Below are 14291 nucleotides of genomic sequence, written 5' to 3' on the forward strand. Positions count from 1 at the left end.
CTAAGAGTCTCCAGGCAGCCAGAAATCAAACACGAAATAGCAGTGTTAGTCACAAACATCAGAAAACATTAATCAGAAAATTCAGTTGTCTTTTCTCTGTCTAGATACGACCATTTCAGTGTATAAAAAGAATAAATACAATAGCCACTAAGCTGTTTTCAAGACTGGTGGATAAGCTATTAAAAAAATAAAAATCATTCATCTTTAAAGCTGAAACATCTGAAACAGCCTCCACATTCTTGCTGACTTGGGATTTTATCAAGAAAGTTGCACAATACAGAGCAGTTGACTACATGTGTAATCAGTGTCAAGACTCAGCAGAAATTCATATTGTGAAGGGGTGATTTTTCTGAGTTGAAAGTTGCTGAATTTTGCTACTTTTTTTTTCCAATCACTTTGAAATGTGCTCGTCAATTAATGACAATTTCCTCAAATTCTTATGTATTTGTTTGTACCTAGTAATTATTTGATTTCTAGCAATGTGACTAGTACTTTGAAAAAAATCTGTTTTTCTTCTAAATATAATTATTGCTGAAAATAAGAGAGATCCACATGCAAGTTATTTCAAAACATTGGGTGCCTCACGTAATATGCTTTGAGCTTGATCTTTCAAGATGCTAAGCACCTGCAGGTTTTAGTGAATTCAAGCAATTAACTGGTGGCCTGGATTCAGCTGATGTAGGGACAGACAGCTGTTGTACGGATAAAGCACTTTTTCTCCATACAAGGAACACAGAATATTTGACACGTCAGGCTGGAGTGGATTTAAAGCTGGAGAAGAGAGTCCTGGACTGTGCCAGTCACTTCACTGAAGTGAAGATCAGGAAAACTACCAGATGACAACATATGAGGATCAGGTATTTTTCTGAAAGTTTTCATTGACCACATCTCTAGGCCATAAGTAAATCTTGCTGCTTCTACTTACAAAGTTAAACCTGCAGAGTCTGCTTTTTTTTATTTTTTTTTTTTTAACAGTACTCATTTTACCTTCAAAGGAGGAAGAGGGTGTTTCCATTTTTAGTCTGAAATTCTTTGAAGTAGTCCTGTTCCATAGAACAGGGATCTGGATAGAATTTAACAAAAAATTAATTCCTTATTTTAGGTTTGGTTTCAGCAATAAAGAAGTAAATGAGATCACATCTGGTTTTGTCCTGATAGACTCTACAGCAGTCCACTGGAAACATCACCATTTGCTTACAGCTTTTTCTTTTATTCCAAACAGAACCTAACCCAGCCTAAGTAAGTGTTCTTAAACACATCCAAAGCAAGACTGCCACACGAGCCAATTAGCAACCAGTGATGTCACTTTGCTACACTTAGCTACAACCGAGAATTGCTTGCAGTTTCACAACACCTAGGTAATATTTAGATAGACATCAAAAACATTTTCTTTGCCATATGACAGAATAAAGAAACATCACAAAAAATACCAAAAACTTCATTCCATGAGTAACATTTGAATACTGACATCTGGAACAGCTGGGTAACAAGTTGTGCATGTCAAGTTCAGAAAGGAGCTGCTTTTAGCCTTCATTTCGGGCCAGACGTTTGCTTTCAGCCACCAGTATATTCCATTTTATTTTGTAGCAGCTTCTTCAGTGTTCCCATATGGACAAGCTAAACAGCTCCAAGGATATAACAGCAAGTATATATAATGTTCTTTAGAAGAAATAAAGGCCAGATGTTGCTTTATCTTCACACGCATCCTTAAAAAAGTTAAATTGTTTCAGATATATTATTAATACCAGGTACAGGCAATTTGTTCAATGGCCATTTAAATGTCAACTTTCCAAAGGATGGAAAATAATGTTTTAACTGAGGATTCAAACTGAAAAAAGATTAAACTACCCTAGAATAACTTAAGAAGTATAGCAAAATCTAGGACCACAGGGACAAAAAAAGGTTTGTGCAGAAAATACATGATGACTCACTTCTGAGATCTGAATGAGTATTACTTATGGCTTGTTTTATTAGAAAAGAAAAACACTTCACCTTATTGTTACAATATAATGAAAAGTTTGGGCTAAGAGTATCCAACACCACCACTGATTAAAGATCTTCCACTTTCCTGCTTTACTCAACCAGGACAGAACTTAAGCCACCAGTCCAAGTACTAGAGGATTTAGTAGATCTATTACTAACAGTATAATTAATCCATTAACGTTTTTCAGGTATGTATGCCTGGTTACTATATCTAGTGGCTCCAACAGGGTGGGTAAGAATTCTTTCCCAGACTGTCAAATTAAAGTGATTTAGATAGAAATGAGCTGTTTAAAATTATTCTGATTTCCTGAAAATAGACCTTATTAGATTAACTTTATAACAGATATATTTATGAGAAAATATTAACTGAAGTCTACTTTTCCCCCCTTAGTAATAATATAAACAAGGTTTGGTTTTCAACTGCCCGGTGAGGTCTTTCTCTTTCGAACCAGTCCACAACATACAAAAACTGCCAAGACACCAACTATAACTTTGAGTAATGTCACTTTATTAAGGGACTTAAAAGATTCATATTCTCTAGTAGTCTTGGAACAATGCAAATGGTGAACAAAAGACAAAAATAGATGTAATTGGTTCTGAAAAGCATGAACATCTGTAGAGAATGTGTTGCATTATTCCTAAGGACTCTTGCTTTTGAAAAAAGCACGTTCCATATATACAAGTGTCAGTGCAATAGCCAATAAAGCAATCAGAAATATAAAAATATCCTAGATACAAACTTAAAATAGATGTCTGAAGGCTGACTATCAGTGTTCTGATATTTCTGTACCTCAGGAGTATGATCACTGGGATAAGTTATTCTGATGAGGTAAGAGACAGTAGATGCTCTGTGATAACACAGAGCCATTCATTTTTTCCGTAAGACACAAAAAAATAGAGCACCCAGTGAAACTGCAAGTCTTTGCTGCAAGTGCCCATAGGAAGTGAAATTATAGCCTATGAGCATTACTACATTCCTGCATCATTTACATTTGCTGTGTTTGCCAACAGTTACACCAGCAAAAACTCGCCAATTCTCCCACCTGCCCTCCCCCAGCTTCACTATAAACTGCATGTACTTCGCAGATACACCAGACTGACACTGCTTTAAACACAGACAAGATCTATAAATGTCCAAAAACCACTTAGTCATTCTTTTCTTTATAGGTTGCAATTCTTTTTTTGGCAGCAAGGACAGAAAGAGATTGCAAAGCTTGACAGCTGAACAGCTCTCTCCAGAAGGGTTAGGGAGAGAACAGGGTGTGTTCTATTTGCTTTGCCCCAGGTGTTCCAGCGATGCCACAGAACTTAAACCTCAGTTGTTGAGCAATAAATAATAATGAAAAAAATCACATTCCTTTTCTTTGCTCTACATTTTGAATGGAATGATGCTCTGGTTTGGGGCTACTGTTCCAAAAAAAAGGCGTCTGTTTCATCAAACTTTCAGCTGGATGCTGTCTGCCTGCCATCATGCTGCATCATCTTCAGCTATCTCTTTCACTGTGACCCTCCAAGCTCTGCTGCTAAATTCTGCTTCCTGTTTCTTCACTTTTCAAATGGCAAAATGACAGGCAGGCAGTCAGCGTACTCTGTGTCTTTGTGGCAAAGACCACAGGAAGAACTGGCAGCAGAGGTTAGAGGGGCAGAGGGGCAGAGGAGTACAATGAATACAAACTCCTACTTAGGGGGCAATGATAAAGAGTTAATTTCAAACTGTGTATCAATCTCAGGTCTCCTCTATGGAAAAGTACAATGAATTATATAGTCCCCAGTACAGCGATATTAACTTGAACAGGATATGATTTCTATGATAAAAAAGCACAACAGGAGCTGGCAGTTGTCTTCTTATGAAACTTGCCCTACCACTTATGGCATGCACATGCACTGAAGCACACAGCAGTTGCCTGAATCTTTAAAAGATTTCTTAGTTTTATATACTAGATTCAAAAGCTTTCCCTTAAATCTTTTGATTTTTCATCATTCTTTTCTAAACCCCTCTTGTCTCAGGCAAATTCAGACAGCTGTGTGAGATGGAAAAGTGAAGCTAGTAACATCTGTAGTATGATGACACTCGACAAATTATTTCAGGTTTTCTTTCAGTTTCTGGAAGATGGTTTGCAGATATCAAAGCCTCAAGGAATCATCATGCGTCTCTCCTTAACCCCACTGAATGTGGCATTCAACATTTGAAAATATTGAATTACTACTCACCACACCCCATTAGTAAGACAGGCTATTACCTCTCAAGTAAACAGGCAGGGAACAGACACACAGAATGACTAAGTGATTATTCCAACATCATGATACAAGTCTGGGAGAGTCACGAGCTGAACCTGTATTTCTTGCGTCTCAGTCTCAGGTTGTCTTTTTGTTCTGTGTTGCAGCCTTATTCCTTCCTGTAGAGGAAGACTGGAATCTCTTAAAAGAGTCTGTCACTGCTACTCTGGTTGACAGGTGATGTCGCCAATGAGATAAGACTTGTTGCATTTCCCACATCAGAATGTGGAACACAGTGTGACATCTGTTTGCTGGAAGAAGTACTAACCATACAAGTCCTTAAGAACATCAACATTTATTTAATATGATATAAAAGAAATGGGATATGAACATTCGTAGTTGAACAATAATAGGTGGCTTCTTATACTTACATCGTATGTGCTCATTGTATAATATATACACAATGAACATAATTACATTTGTACACAAACTAAGTACTGGATTGAAAACCTGCTTATTGCTGTACACACCCTAACCCAATGAATGAGAAGCCCAGTACCTCAAAATACCCACGCTCCATTTTATTTAAGAAAAAGTAACCACTAACATTAATGTATAAGTTGACAGAAGTGTGGCAGTAACTGCTGACATTGCAACCTGACCAAGAAATAATTACAGCAGAAACAGGACATATTTTACTAAGCAATAATAAAAATGGCACATTTTAAATATATCTATATTATATATATATAAAAATTTTACAAATAAAATGTTAAAACAATAAGTTGTAATGTTTTAAAAGTGTAAAACAAGGTTTAGTGGCAATACGTAAAATTAACTGAGTTATGCATCTAAAAGAAGCAAAAAAGTAAACTTATACGATCCATAATTAAAAGAACACTAAATTCTGGGGAAAATCAAATAAAGTTCTGACTGTAGGCTGCACATTAAAAAAAGCCTTTATTTTATGTGCACAGAAATCATAGCAGCAAGCTGGTATCAGGAGAACAATCTGTAGGTTGTTGAGTGTACATGTGGGCCATTTAAAGCTCTCTTGGAATAAACATTTTCCAGGAAGTGATAAAATGATGCTCTGTGGCCAAAAGCATCAAAACTATGAATTTCATAGATTTAAAATATACTGTACAATATCTTCTCATATTTTCATAGGTCAGCTCCATACATCTCAGGCATGAATTGTTTCAATAGAAGCCATTAGTGCTGAAAGACAGATATACATTAAGTTACTCTATTTTAGCAACAACAGAATATTGTATAAAGCAGTTCCTGGGATGGAGCACAGCAAGAAATTTCTGACCTCATGCTAGCAGTAGTTATCAATGGTGTAGAACATAACAAAATATCTTAGAAATCAGCTGTTTCCAAAATCAGTTTTCCTGATGAATAATACTGCTGTCGATACTTCAACAGCAAGAAGCAAAAGTGAGCTTCTCTCAAATTTACACAACTTTGTATGAAAGTCTGTTTATTCGGGGAGTTTTATCTTGTTATACATGGCTATCTCCAAACGTTCTTTATATAAAACCAGTAATAATAACAAAGACCCTAATTGCTCTTGCAAACAACAGGCACAATTTGAAGAGGAATGCAGTATTACTCAGTTGCTACCCTGTCATGGCAGCCTAGCTGTAAGGTGTTCTGAAGTTCAAGTGGTCCACCCAGAGCCTGCTGTATTTTGGAAACTGCTGAAAGGACTTCTATAAATAGCTTTTAACAGTTCATTAGTAAAAACGTTTCTGAGCTTTGAAACCAGGTGCTGTATAAAATTTCATTATCTCTCCATTACTCAGTGTAAATGTAAGGCTTAAAACATAATGTTAGTGGTACAGATCCAGATTTGTCTCTGCAAAGCAAAAGCCATGACAAAGAAAGTAGCTTTGTATTCATGGGGTGAATTTCCTCAGCCCTACAATATCCTGTGCCACCAACTTCCTATACCAAATTCCCCTGGCATCGTGCCAAGAGTATCATTTTACTAATTGACCATAAAAGCCAAATATAGGTATTACCTCATTATTCTTTGAAATCTACCATACATTTTCCAGATGCTGCCTGAAAAATTTGGTTGCGTATGAACAGGGCTGATCCCACAGCTCTGAAGTTCCCTCTGCCGCATAGCATTTCTGGCATCTGAGCTCTTGCACGTTAAAAGACCTATCTTTCAGCAAAGCACTGGAATACAGCCCCAAAAGGTACGAGGCCGTAAATACTGCAGGCAAGCAGACTATGTATGCTTCATACATCTCCTGTGTATACTAGGGCCAGCTCATGGCACGAATTTGTTTTGGAGCTCCTAGGAAACAACCAACAGAGACATCAGGAACAGCAAAGAAGTGCGGAATGTATATGCGCAGAGTTCAATGCTTTTTCCAACACAATTCAAATACTAAACAGCCAAAATGGATATATTTTAACTTCTGGAATCTTTTCTTCATTATAGCGAGGCATGTGTAAGCAGAGCGTCAGTTCTACACATGCCACCCCAGATGCACCGTTTCGTCACAAGCAATTAAAGCCTATTTGCAGAATTGTACTTAACACAGAAATGGTACAGCTGCAGTACTACCTATGAGGACACACCACACTGTGGGATGTCGAGGACTGGGCATTAAGTTGCAAAGCAGATCGCTATAGGAATGCTTCACTTTTTCTAGTCTCATATTTAGCATAAATCCTTAAAAAAAAAAAAAGAATTTGCTGATCTGATCATTTGAGCTGATGACAAGAGCTGAAAGCAACTTGGTGTCATTGGTGATAAATTTCTACTGAAGCTGTAAGTTGCTTCCCCTTTCAAGACAGGCGTGCTATGGCTACGGACAGAACTCAGCAGCACAGTTTCAGTTTCACTACTGACCTGAAACTGAGTTGATAGGGTAATGTTTGTCCTATTTAAAAAGGAAGATGCATGATAAATGCATATGTATTTATACAATGAAACTGAAAAGCATTAACGCAAATTAGTATTTCCAGGAAAACTGAATAGTTCCACTTATCTTTTTTAAATAGTTCTGTAATAAAACTTTTCAATAAAAGTACAGAAGTCCAAGCAAAATCTAATCATGACAGACCACAACCATCAGGAAACCAGCAACACAAGCGGCAGTACTGAACGTGAAGAGGACATTTTCCACTCTCTCAAAAGCAGAAAAAGATATATATATATATTTTTTTTAAGAATACAAATTATATATTGCCCATAGCTCATACAAGAAAGGTGTCTATGATGAATACTAAGTCTAATTTTGCTAAGATAAAAGCTTGGCAATGGAGATTGGGACAGTGAATGACAAAATGCATTTTCAGATCTCCTCATGCTAAATGACTGCGAACATCTTGATATTAAATTTTTCGTAAGTTACATTGGCAATGGCATTTAATATTACCATTGCAGCAAAGCTCATTTTTTTAGTAGAAAGCTTATTTAAACAGGTACTTCCTGACAACAAAGAGATGTGGATTGATTTAATTGCTGGTAAAGTGTTGAAGCATTCACATTGGTATCCTATTAATTTCTTTAAACACTTGTATAAACAAATATGCTGACTTATAATTCCATTTCCATTCATTAAGTAGGTAGGAACTTCTAAATATAGCTTAACTCATGCTTTCTAACTTGATTCCTAGAAAAATAAAATAAATCACCTGCTATGACAAGGGAAGAGAAGCTGTGTAGGGCTATCGCTATAGAAAGAAAAAAGTTTTGTAATTGTTACATTTCTTCCACCTTCACTTTTTCCATTCCTGTGTGTCATGCCTCAGTTATCTACGTCTTAAGCCATAAACTCTTCAGGGCATTAGACCATTCCCTCCTATGAATCACTAAGAGATGTAGCTCTAGTTGCTATTACCAAGACTGAGGCATCAAGATTCATGTGCACCTGAAGACTGATGCTGTATCTTAACTGGGTGTCTGTTTTCTAACAGCTTAGGTCTCTCATGTAATTCAAAGGGCTATTATCTTGCCAGTTGTGGAGAATGTGCTTGATAAGCCAATTAGTTCTTTCTCTTTGTACTTGGGTAGAGAGTACATTACTTGCAAGTAAATCTATACATGTATTCGTTTTGTTTTCTGGTTAGTTGATATTCAACACTGCAGGTAACTTTGTCTTGCCAAGTATTGTCTACAGATGTTTCTCAGAAAAATAAGTAGACTACATATACTTAGAAAAATAGGAACATGGCAGGAGGGGTGGGAAAAAAAGACGTACTTCTCTGTAACTATACACACATGAAATGTGATCCTTCTGTGAGCTGTGTCTGTGTAGATGGAGCTGGTGACAATGACGATTCTGGTGAAGAAGGCAAACTTTTCACTGCGAGTCATACAGCAAGATAAATAAAAATACAAGTTACAGAATGCATGATTTCAAGCCATAATAAATATAAGCAGAACCAAATGAAAGTTACACAAGTGAAGACTTAAAATCTGATCAGCACAATAAGCACAACTTCAAGGGACACCATAGCTGTTCTCAGGAAAGATCATTACTCAGGCCTATAAGTGATTAGTAGAACACCAAAGGAACGAACAAAGGACACATGAATGCTGATGTGTTATTTATGTTGCAAAGAGGGTGTGTGTGTGTGAAGTCAAATTTAACTAGTTGTGATACTTCCAGACCCACCTTTATCCCAGTTCAGATTAACTAAGCATTTTTTATTCTGCTAAGCGCTATAAAATGTATTTACAAGTTCTGGTTTTGATTATCAAGTCACAGAAAGGATTGCTGACTGCACTACAAAGGTCCAGGTCACCTTTTATATCCATAAATTGAACCCTTTGGCTTAACCATTCCCATCACCAAATAACCTAAAAACATCTTAAATTCTATCTTCTTCCTTCATCCTCCCCTACGCACTCCCCTCTTTTTCTCTTTGCAAACAATTTTGCTTTATTCCAGCCTCGTCTTCTTGCAGAGTAGTACCCCACCCGTCCTTTTACCAGTCAGCTAGTGTTTTCTGCTTTTTTGTACTCCTGAAAACATGACCAAACTGGGCTCTTTTACTTGCTAGTTCAAATTCTGCTAGATATATCGGAAACTCTCGAAGATTCCTCTATCTTGGGCATACCTGGGGTCATCCATTATCAAGGAGGTGAAGGTAAATAATCTACACACAATCAGAATTGAGATGCCATTCTACAAGATGAATAGGAAAGGATTTGCTCCAACTAACAACTATAGTATGACTCAATTTCTGGCAACAGTTTATTTAATACCCTGAATTAAACAAAACCATAAAATCTATATTAAAGCCTCAGAAAAAAGGAATTTCTGTAGTCGTCCACTGGGAAAATATTCTCCTCTATGTTATAAAACCATACACTTGACATCTAGACTAGCTCAGCACTTTACATTCACAAGCGTTTCAGAGCATCAAAAGACAATCAAAATGAAATAAAGTTTTACATAAACTGTGCTTCAGTCAAAACTCTTTTCCATACCTGCTGTTGCCTGATTTCCTTTTGAAGACTGTGCTGCTAATTCAAATGAAGACATAATCCCTTCTTGCTCTTGAATGCTAACTACTTCACTTTCTTCTGAACTGGTTTTGGGTTTGTGGTTTGTAACTGTGGTTACACTCTGCAAGCTGGTTAAAAAAAGCACAGCATTCAGAACTCACTCTAACTTCATTTCAGGTGTTAACCACTAAGTATAGGAGTTACAATTTAATTTTCTTTTGTTAGAAAAAAAGTTGCAACTTTCAAGTTTGTGTAATATAAATTAAACATGTATTTTGAAACCCTTCTACCTTGTAAAGTTAGACTTTTTTGGAAACTGAATTCCTTTCCTTTACATACTCATGCAGTTTCCTACTGCGTGATACCCATTTTGCTGAAGGGCGCTGTGAAGAAGTTATGACCTAATGTAAGAACTCACTTAGGATCTGCAGTGCAACTTACACTGAAGTTACAAATCCTTAAAGAGGAATATCCATGTCACAGTATTTCTCTAATTCTGCAATGCTCCAAAAGAGTGAAGTAAAAGTTAGGCAGGAGATAGAGAAAAAGCTGTTTAGTCATCTCCTAAATATCAGTGGTAAAGAGCTTGCTAAGGAAGCCCTGGCTGAAGCTTTCGTAATAAAGCGATACAAAGCCAGAACTCGCATTACTAAACACATTTTGTATCCCAAAGCAAGGATTATTAATGTATTCTCCTTATAACTGGGGCACTATTTGAAAATAAACATTGCTTCACCCACCAACTCATCACCTCTTACTGAACCCCTGCAGTCGTTACGTTTCTTACTAGATTTCTTTGAATGTAAAACCACTCAAAAATATATACCTTTTAAGTATTTACAGCAGCATTTCATTAGTTGCTTCATCCGATGAGCTAATAAATACAATGTGCAAGTTTAAAAGAGCCTCTGAACATCTTGTTTTATTTTTACCTTATATCACCATCATGTGTTTCTTCCAATTTATTTTTCTTTTCCTTTTCTGCTTTCTCTTCATTACTCACTTCTTTTGAGTCAGATACAACATGTGTATCTGATAAAAGATCACCAGTTTTTGTCAGCTATAAAAAAATTGAAATCATGAAACAAAAAGCTGTAACACATACTAAGTGGCAGATAAGAAATACAGTATCAGGAAACAGTTTTATTAACAGACAAATTTTGCCATCATGTATACTTAGTAACTCAGAATTACATAACTTAAGAAATTTTTATCAATACCATTCAGGTTAATAGAGTTATCCTGAAACTTATACGACAGCCAATGGGCAGGGCTTGGCTTAATAACTTCCAGAACTTATCTGAACTGTTTGGATTGCAGCCTGGCTATTTTTTCGTGATATACCTCTCTTCACAATGCCAACAGAGATTCCAGCTACTGGAATATATTGCTGATAAGCCTGAACACTGCCCTTACAGGTATGATTAGATACTACCGATATAAGTGTATTACATAATTTTCCCTTAAAAAGATCCGCATATATAAGAAAGCAACAGACTCTCAACAGAAGATGTTTTTAAAGAATAACAACAGATGTTATTTGATTTTATAGCATTCTCCAGACATATTTTTAGAAACGCTTAACACAAAATAGGAAAACAAGAGGAAAAATGAATGACGAAAAGGAAAAGCAAAGCATGATTAATTAAAGAATATGGATAGAAAAGAAGAAAAAAAACCCTCTACACAAAATTTTTTAAAATATTAAAATATAAGAAGGATATGATTACGTAGAAACAACTCCAGTAATCTATTCTTCACGGTCAGCCTGTTTTTGCCAAGTCTTCAGGGCACTTTAGTATCAGACACACCAAGGTAACTCACTGCCAAGTGAGTGAAAGCATTTCCAGACAGAAATCAATCCAGTGACCAAATAGCACAAACTAGTTACTGCCTACTTCCATGTACGAACTGTTGTGTCAGCTTTATTCTGCTTTCTATAAACGATTTGATGCACTACAGTCAACCGAACAAAAAGTGTATTAAATTGCTGTCAAAAAATACACTGCGATATTCTAATCAATGAACAGATCAATGATTATTATTTAAAGATGCATGAGTATTTGTTTTGTTTCCAAAGTAGTAAAGACCATAATTTTGTAATTTTCCAATCAATCAAGACAGTACAGAAAAAGTTAAGCAAAGTGAAATTTAGGAAGATAATAGACAAGAAAACTCTATAGAAAAGATATATATATAAAAGCTATAGACAGATCTGATACAGAATATTCTATAGAGAAGCACAAAATTATTAATATCCAAAAAGAAAAATTAATCTTCCAAGCAAAAGGAACTGACTCAATTTCCCACACACTGCTGTCTGTGGCTCAAAGTATTTTTGTGCTGCAAGACAGGCTGATGAACAGTTCAACAAGGGAAAGTTTAGTACCTCTTTAGTAAAACCTGAATTATGTTCCTGTTCTCCATCATGTTTTAGTTGTGCTATTTCTTCTCCAGGACTTCCATTATTTTGTTTCAAATTATTTTCTTTACTGGTCCTCTCTAATTCCTTCATGTTACTAGATACAGTATCATCCTTTTTTCGATTCTGTGGAACAAAATTGATATACAGGTGTATTCATATAAAAGCTATCACAGTCTCAGTTCTGGGTCTTGCACTGTCCTCTGACTGTGGTAAAACAAATGCTTAAAAAACCTTAAGTATACCACACTGCAATAAGAAAAATGGAAATTGTTAAAGACTTAGGATTTTCTCATTTTTTGTACCTTTCAAAACAGTTCAGGCTACCTAAAAATTTTTTCCTGTAAGACTGTACTTTCTGCACTCTGCCCCAATCCCCAGCATTTCTATTAGTCACCTTTTCATCTGAAATTTCATTCCTACTTAGCTTAGTCACACACAGGCTTAGTACCATTCTTATTTGAGCTCATAAGCACTGATTTTTTTTTTTTAAATAGCTTTTCCCGATTAAAAGAAAAAGATGGCTACAAATCTGCCGTCAGTACAAAATTCAGTGCACCTGCATGCACTTGCTCCAGTTACCTTGAATGTCCTCCAAGCTTATCCTGTTATAACAGAGAACAACACAGCATCTTACAATGACAGAGGATAATACTTAAAAAAATAAAAAAAAAAACCAACTTAAAGAAACCAAACCCATTATACAGAGAATAATTTGACATAAAAGTTTGAGGAAGGATGACAGAGGTGACTTAAGATTGTGAACTGCAAATGTGATGTTGGCAGTGTAGCAAACTGGTGAGGTTCACATGAGCGTCACCAAACTAAGTACTAGGGCTGAGAAAAACAGGAGCCATGAAAGTAGTAAATCTTGTGGCTGAATTCCTGTGATTTAACACACGCACTCTGTTAAAAGCAGATTCCATGTAAGTCAGTTCACAAATGAATCTTTACTTTCCTAACTGAAGAATGCACCCATATCATACACTTGTCCCAAACAGTAACAATTGTGAAACTACTTCCTTTTGTACTTTGGTAATCACTTAAAAATTACACAGTAGGCCATTTATAAAATCTTTTTTTTTTTTTCTCCAATTCTTAAAAAAAAAACAAATCCCAATTGAAAAGACTTTCAGCAGTTAATGCTATTGCATTATTTTTCTGTATAAAAATCAATAGGCATAGAAACTAAGCTTTAAAAAGTAAGAGCTATTACTACAGTGTAATACCTCATCTTGGGGCTTTTTGCCAAACAGCATTCTGGAAGAATTAAAGTTGTGACAGAAAAAGTGATTCTGTAGCATGGATTACTAGCTAAATATTAAATTCAGACATATTCTCACTTATTCTATAAATTTCCCCTCTCATCCGCGTAGCACTGATTTCACACAGAAGGCTGAAGAACATGCTGACATGAACAAAATTATTTTGCGTTCTATATAGCAAGTAGTGCTGGCACAGAGGATTTGGCCACTTGTCCCACTGCTCCCAACATCCTGGCTTACCAGGTATGACACATACGTGATTGCAGTTTCCTCACCTTGAGGTATGACATGATACCATAGGAAAGTGGTAAAGCTCAAACACCTCTGTAAAAACCGCAAAGAAACATCTGTAAAGCTCTGCTTTGCATGTCCCCTTCTTGAGAAGGGGCAGTGTTAATCACAAAAATCTTTGTAGAGGCCTACTTCATGTTTAGCCTTCATGTGAGCCCAAATACAGATGCTCTAATGCAAAGGCAAAACTTTAATTCAGTGTCTCCTGGGGATCCAATGTTGTTGAAGGAAAAGTAACTTTTGTATAGCTCTGAAGGCAGCTTAGCATGCTTAGAGAAAAAACAAAAAATCCCCAACCAAACCTAAAACTTCTCTGAAAATATGTGACTGAAAAGTGCAATGCATTTAATCTGTTAAATCAGATCTTAAAATGCCTATGAAACATAGAAGGTGGCATTTCCATGCCACTGTAAAAAAAAAAAAAACAAAACAACAAACCAAACCAAAACCAACCAACCAAAAAAGTCCAACAAACCAATGTGGTCTAAGGAAAAAAAAAAGTATGCCAGAAGCATAAAAAAATCCCCCCAAAACAACCAACAACCCCCCTTCCCCCCCGACCTTGATTAAGCTATTGAAAAATGAAACATTCCTAGCATTTAGAAAATAGTAGGTTGTCTAACATCCACTA

General features: G+C 36.1%; 1 protein-coding gene across 14 annotated transcripts in view; it reads right to left on the reverse strand.

Moving 5' to 3' along the window:
- Positions 1-925: 925 nt before the first annotated feature.
- The window catches only part of PLEKHA5 (pleckstrin homology domain containing A5), a 170839-nt gene continuing 157473 nt past the window's right edge, over positions 926-14291 (reverse strand). For 12 of the 14 annotated variants that reach the window (XM_040595030.1, XM_040595027.1, XM_040595029.1 and 9 more), the window contains 5 exons: positions 12072-12230; positions 10615-10742; positions 9665-9810; positions 8450-8534; positions 926-5421 (listed from right to left, as the gene is read on the reverse strand). In XM_040595030.1, coding sequence (XP_040450964.1) covers positions 5403-5421; positions 8450-8534; positions 9665-9810; positions 10615-10742; positions 12072-12230 — 537 coding nt within the window. In that variant the 3' untranslated portion in view covers positions 926-5402. Of the gene's footprint in view, positions 5422-8429; positions 8535-9664; positions 9811-10614; positions 10743-12071; positions 12231-14291 lie in introns of those variants that run through there. The other 2 variants (XM_040595021.1, XM_040595035.1) reach the window with 2 other exon arrangements.

Source organism: Falco naumanni, chromosome 5 (genome assembly GCF_017639655.2).
Source record: "Falco naumanni isolate bFalNau1 chromosome 5, bFalNau1.pat, whole genome shotgun sequence".
Lineage (NCBI taxonomy): Eukaryota > Metazoa > Chordata > Aves > Falconiformes > Falconidae > Falco > Falco naumanni.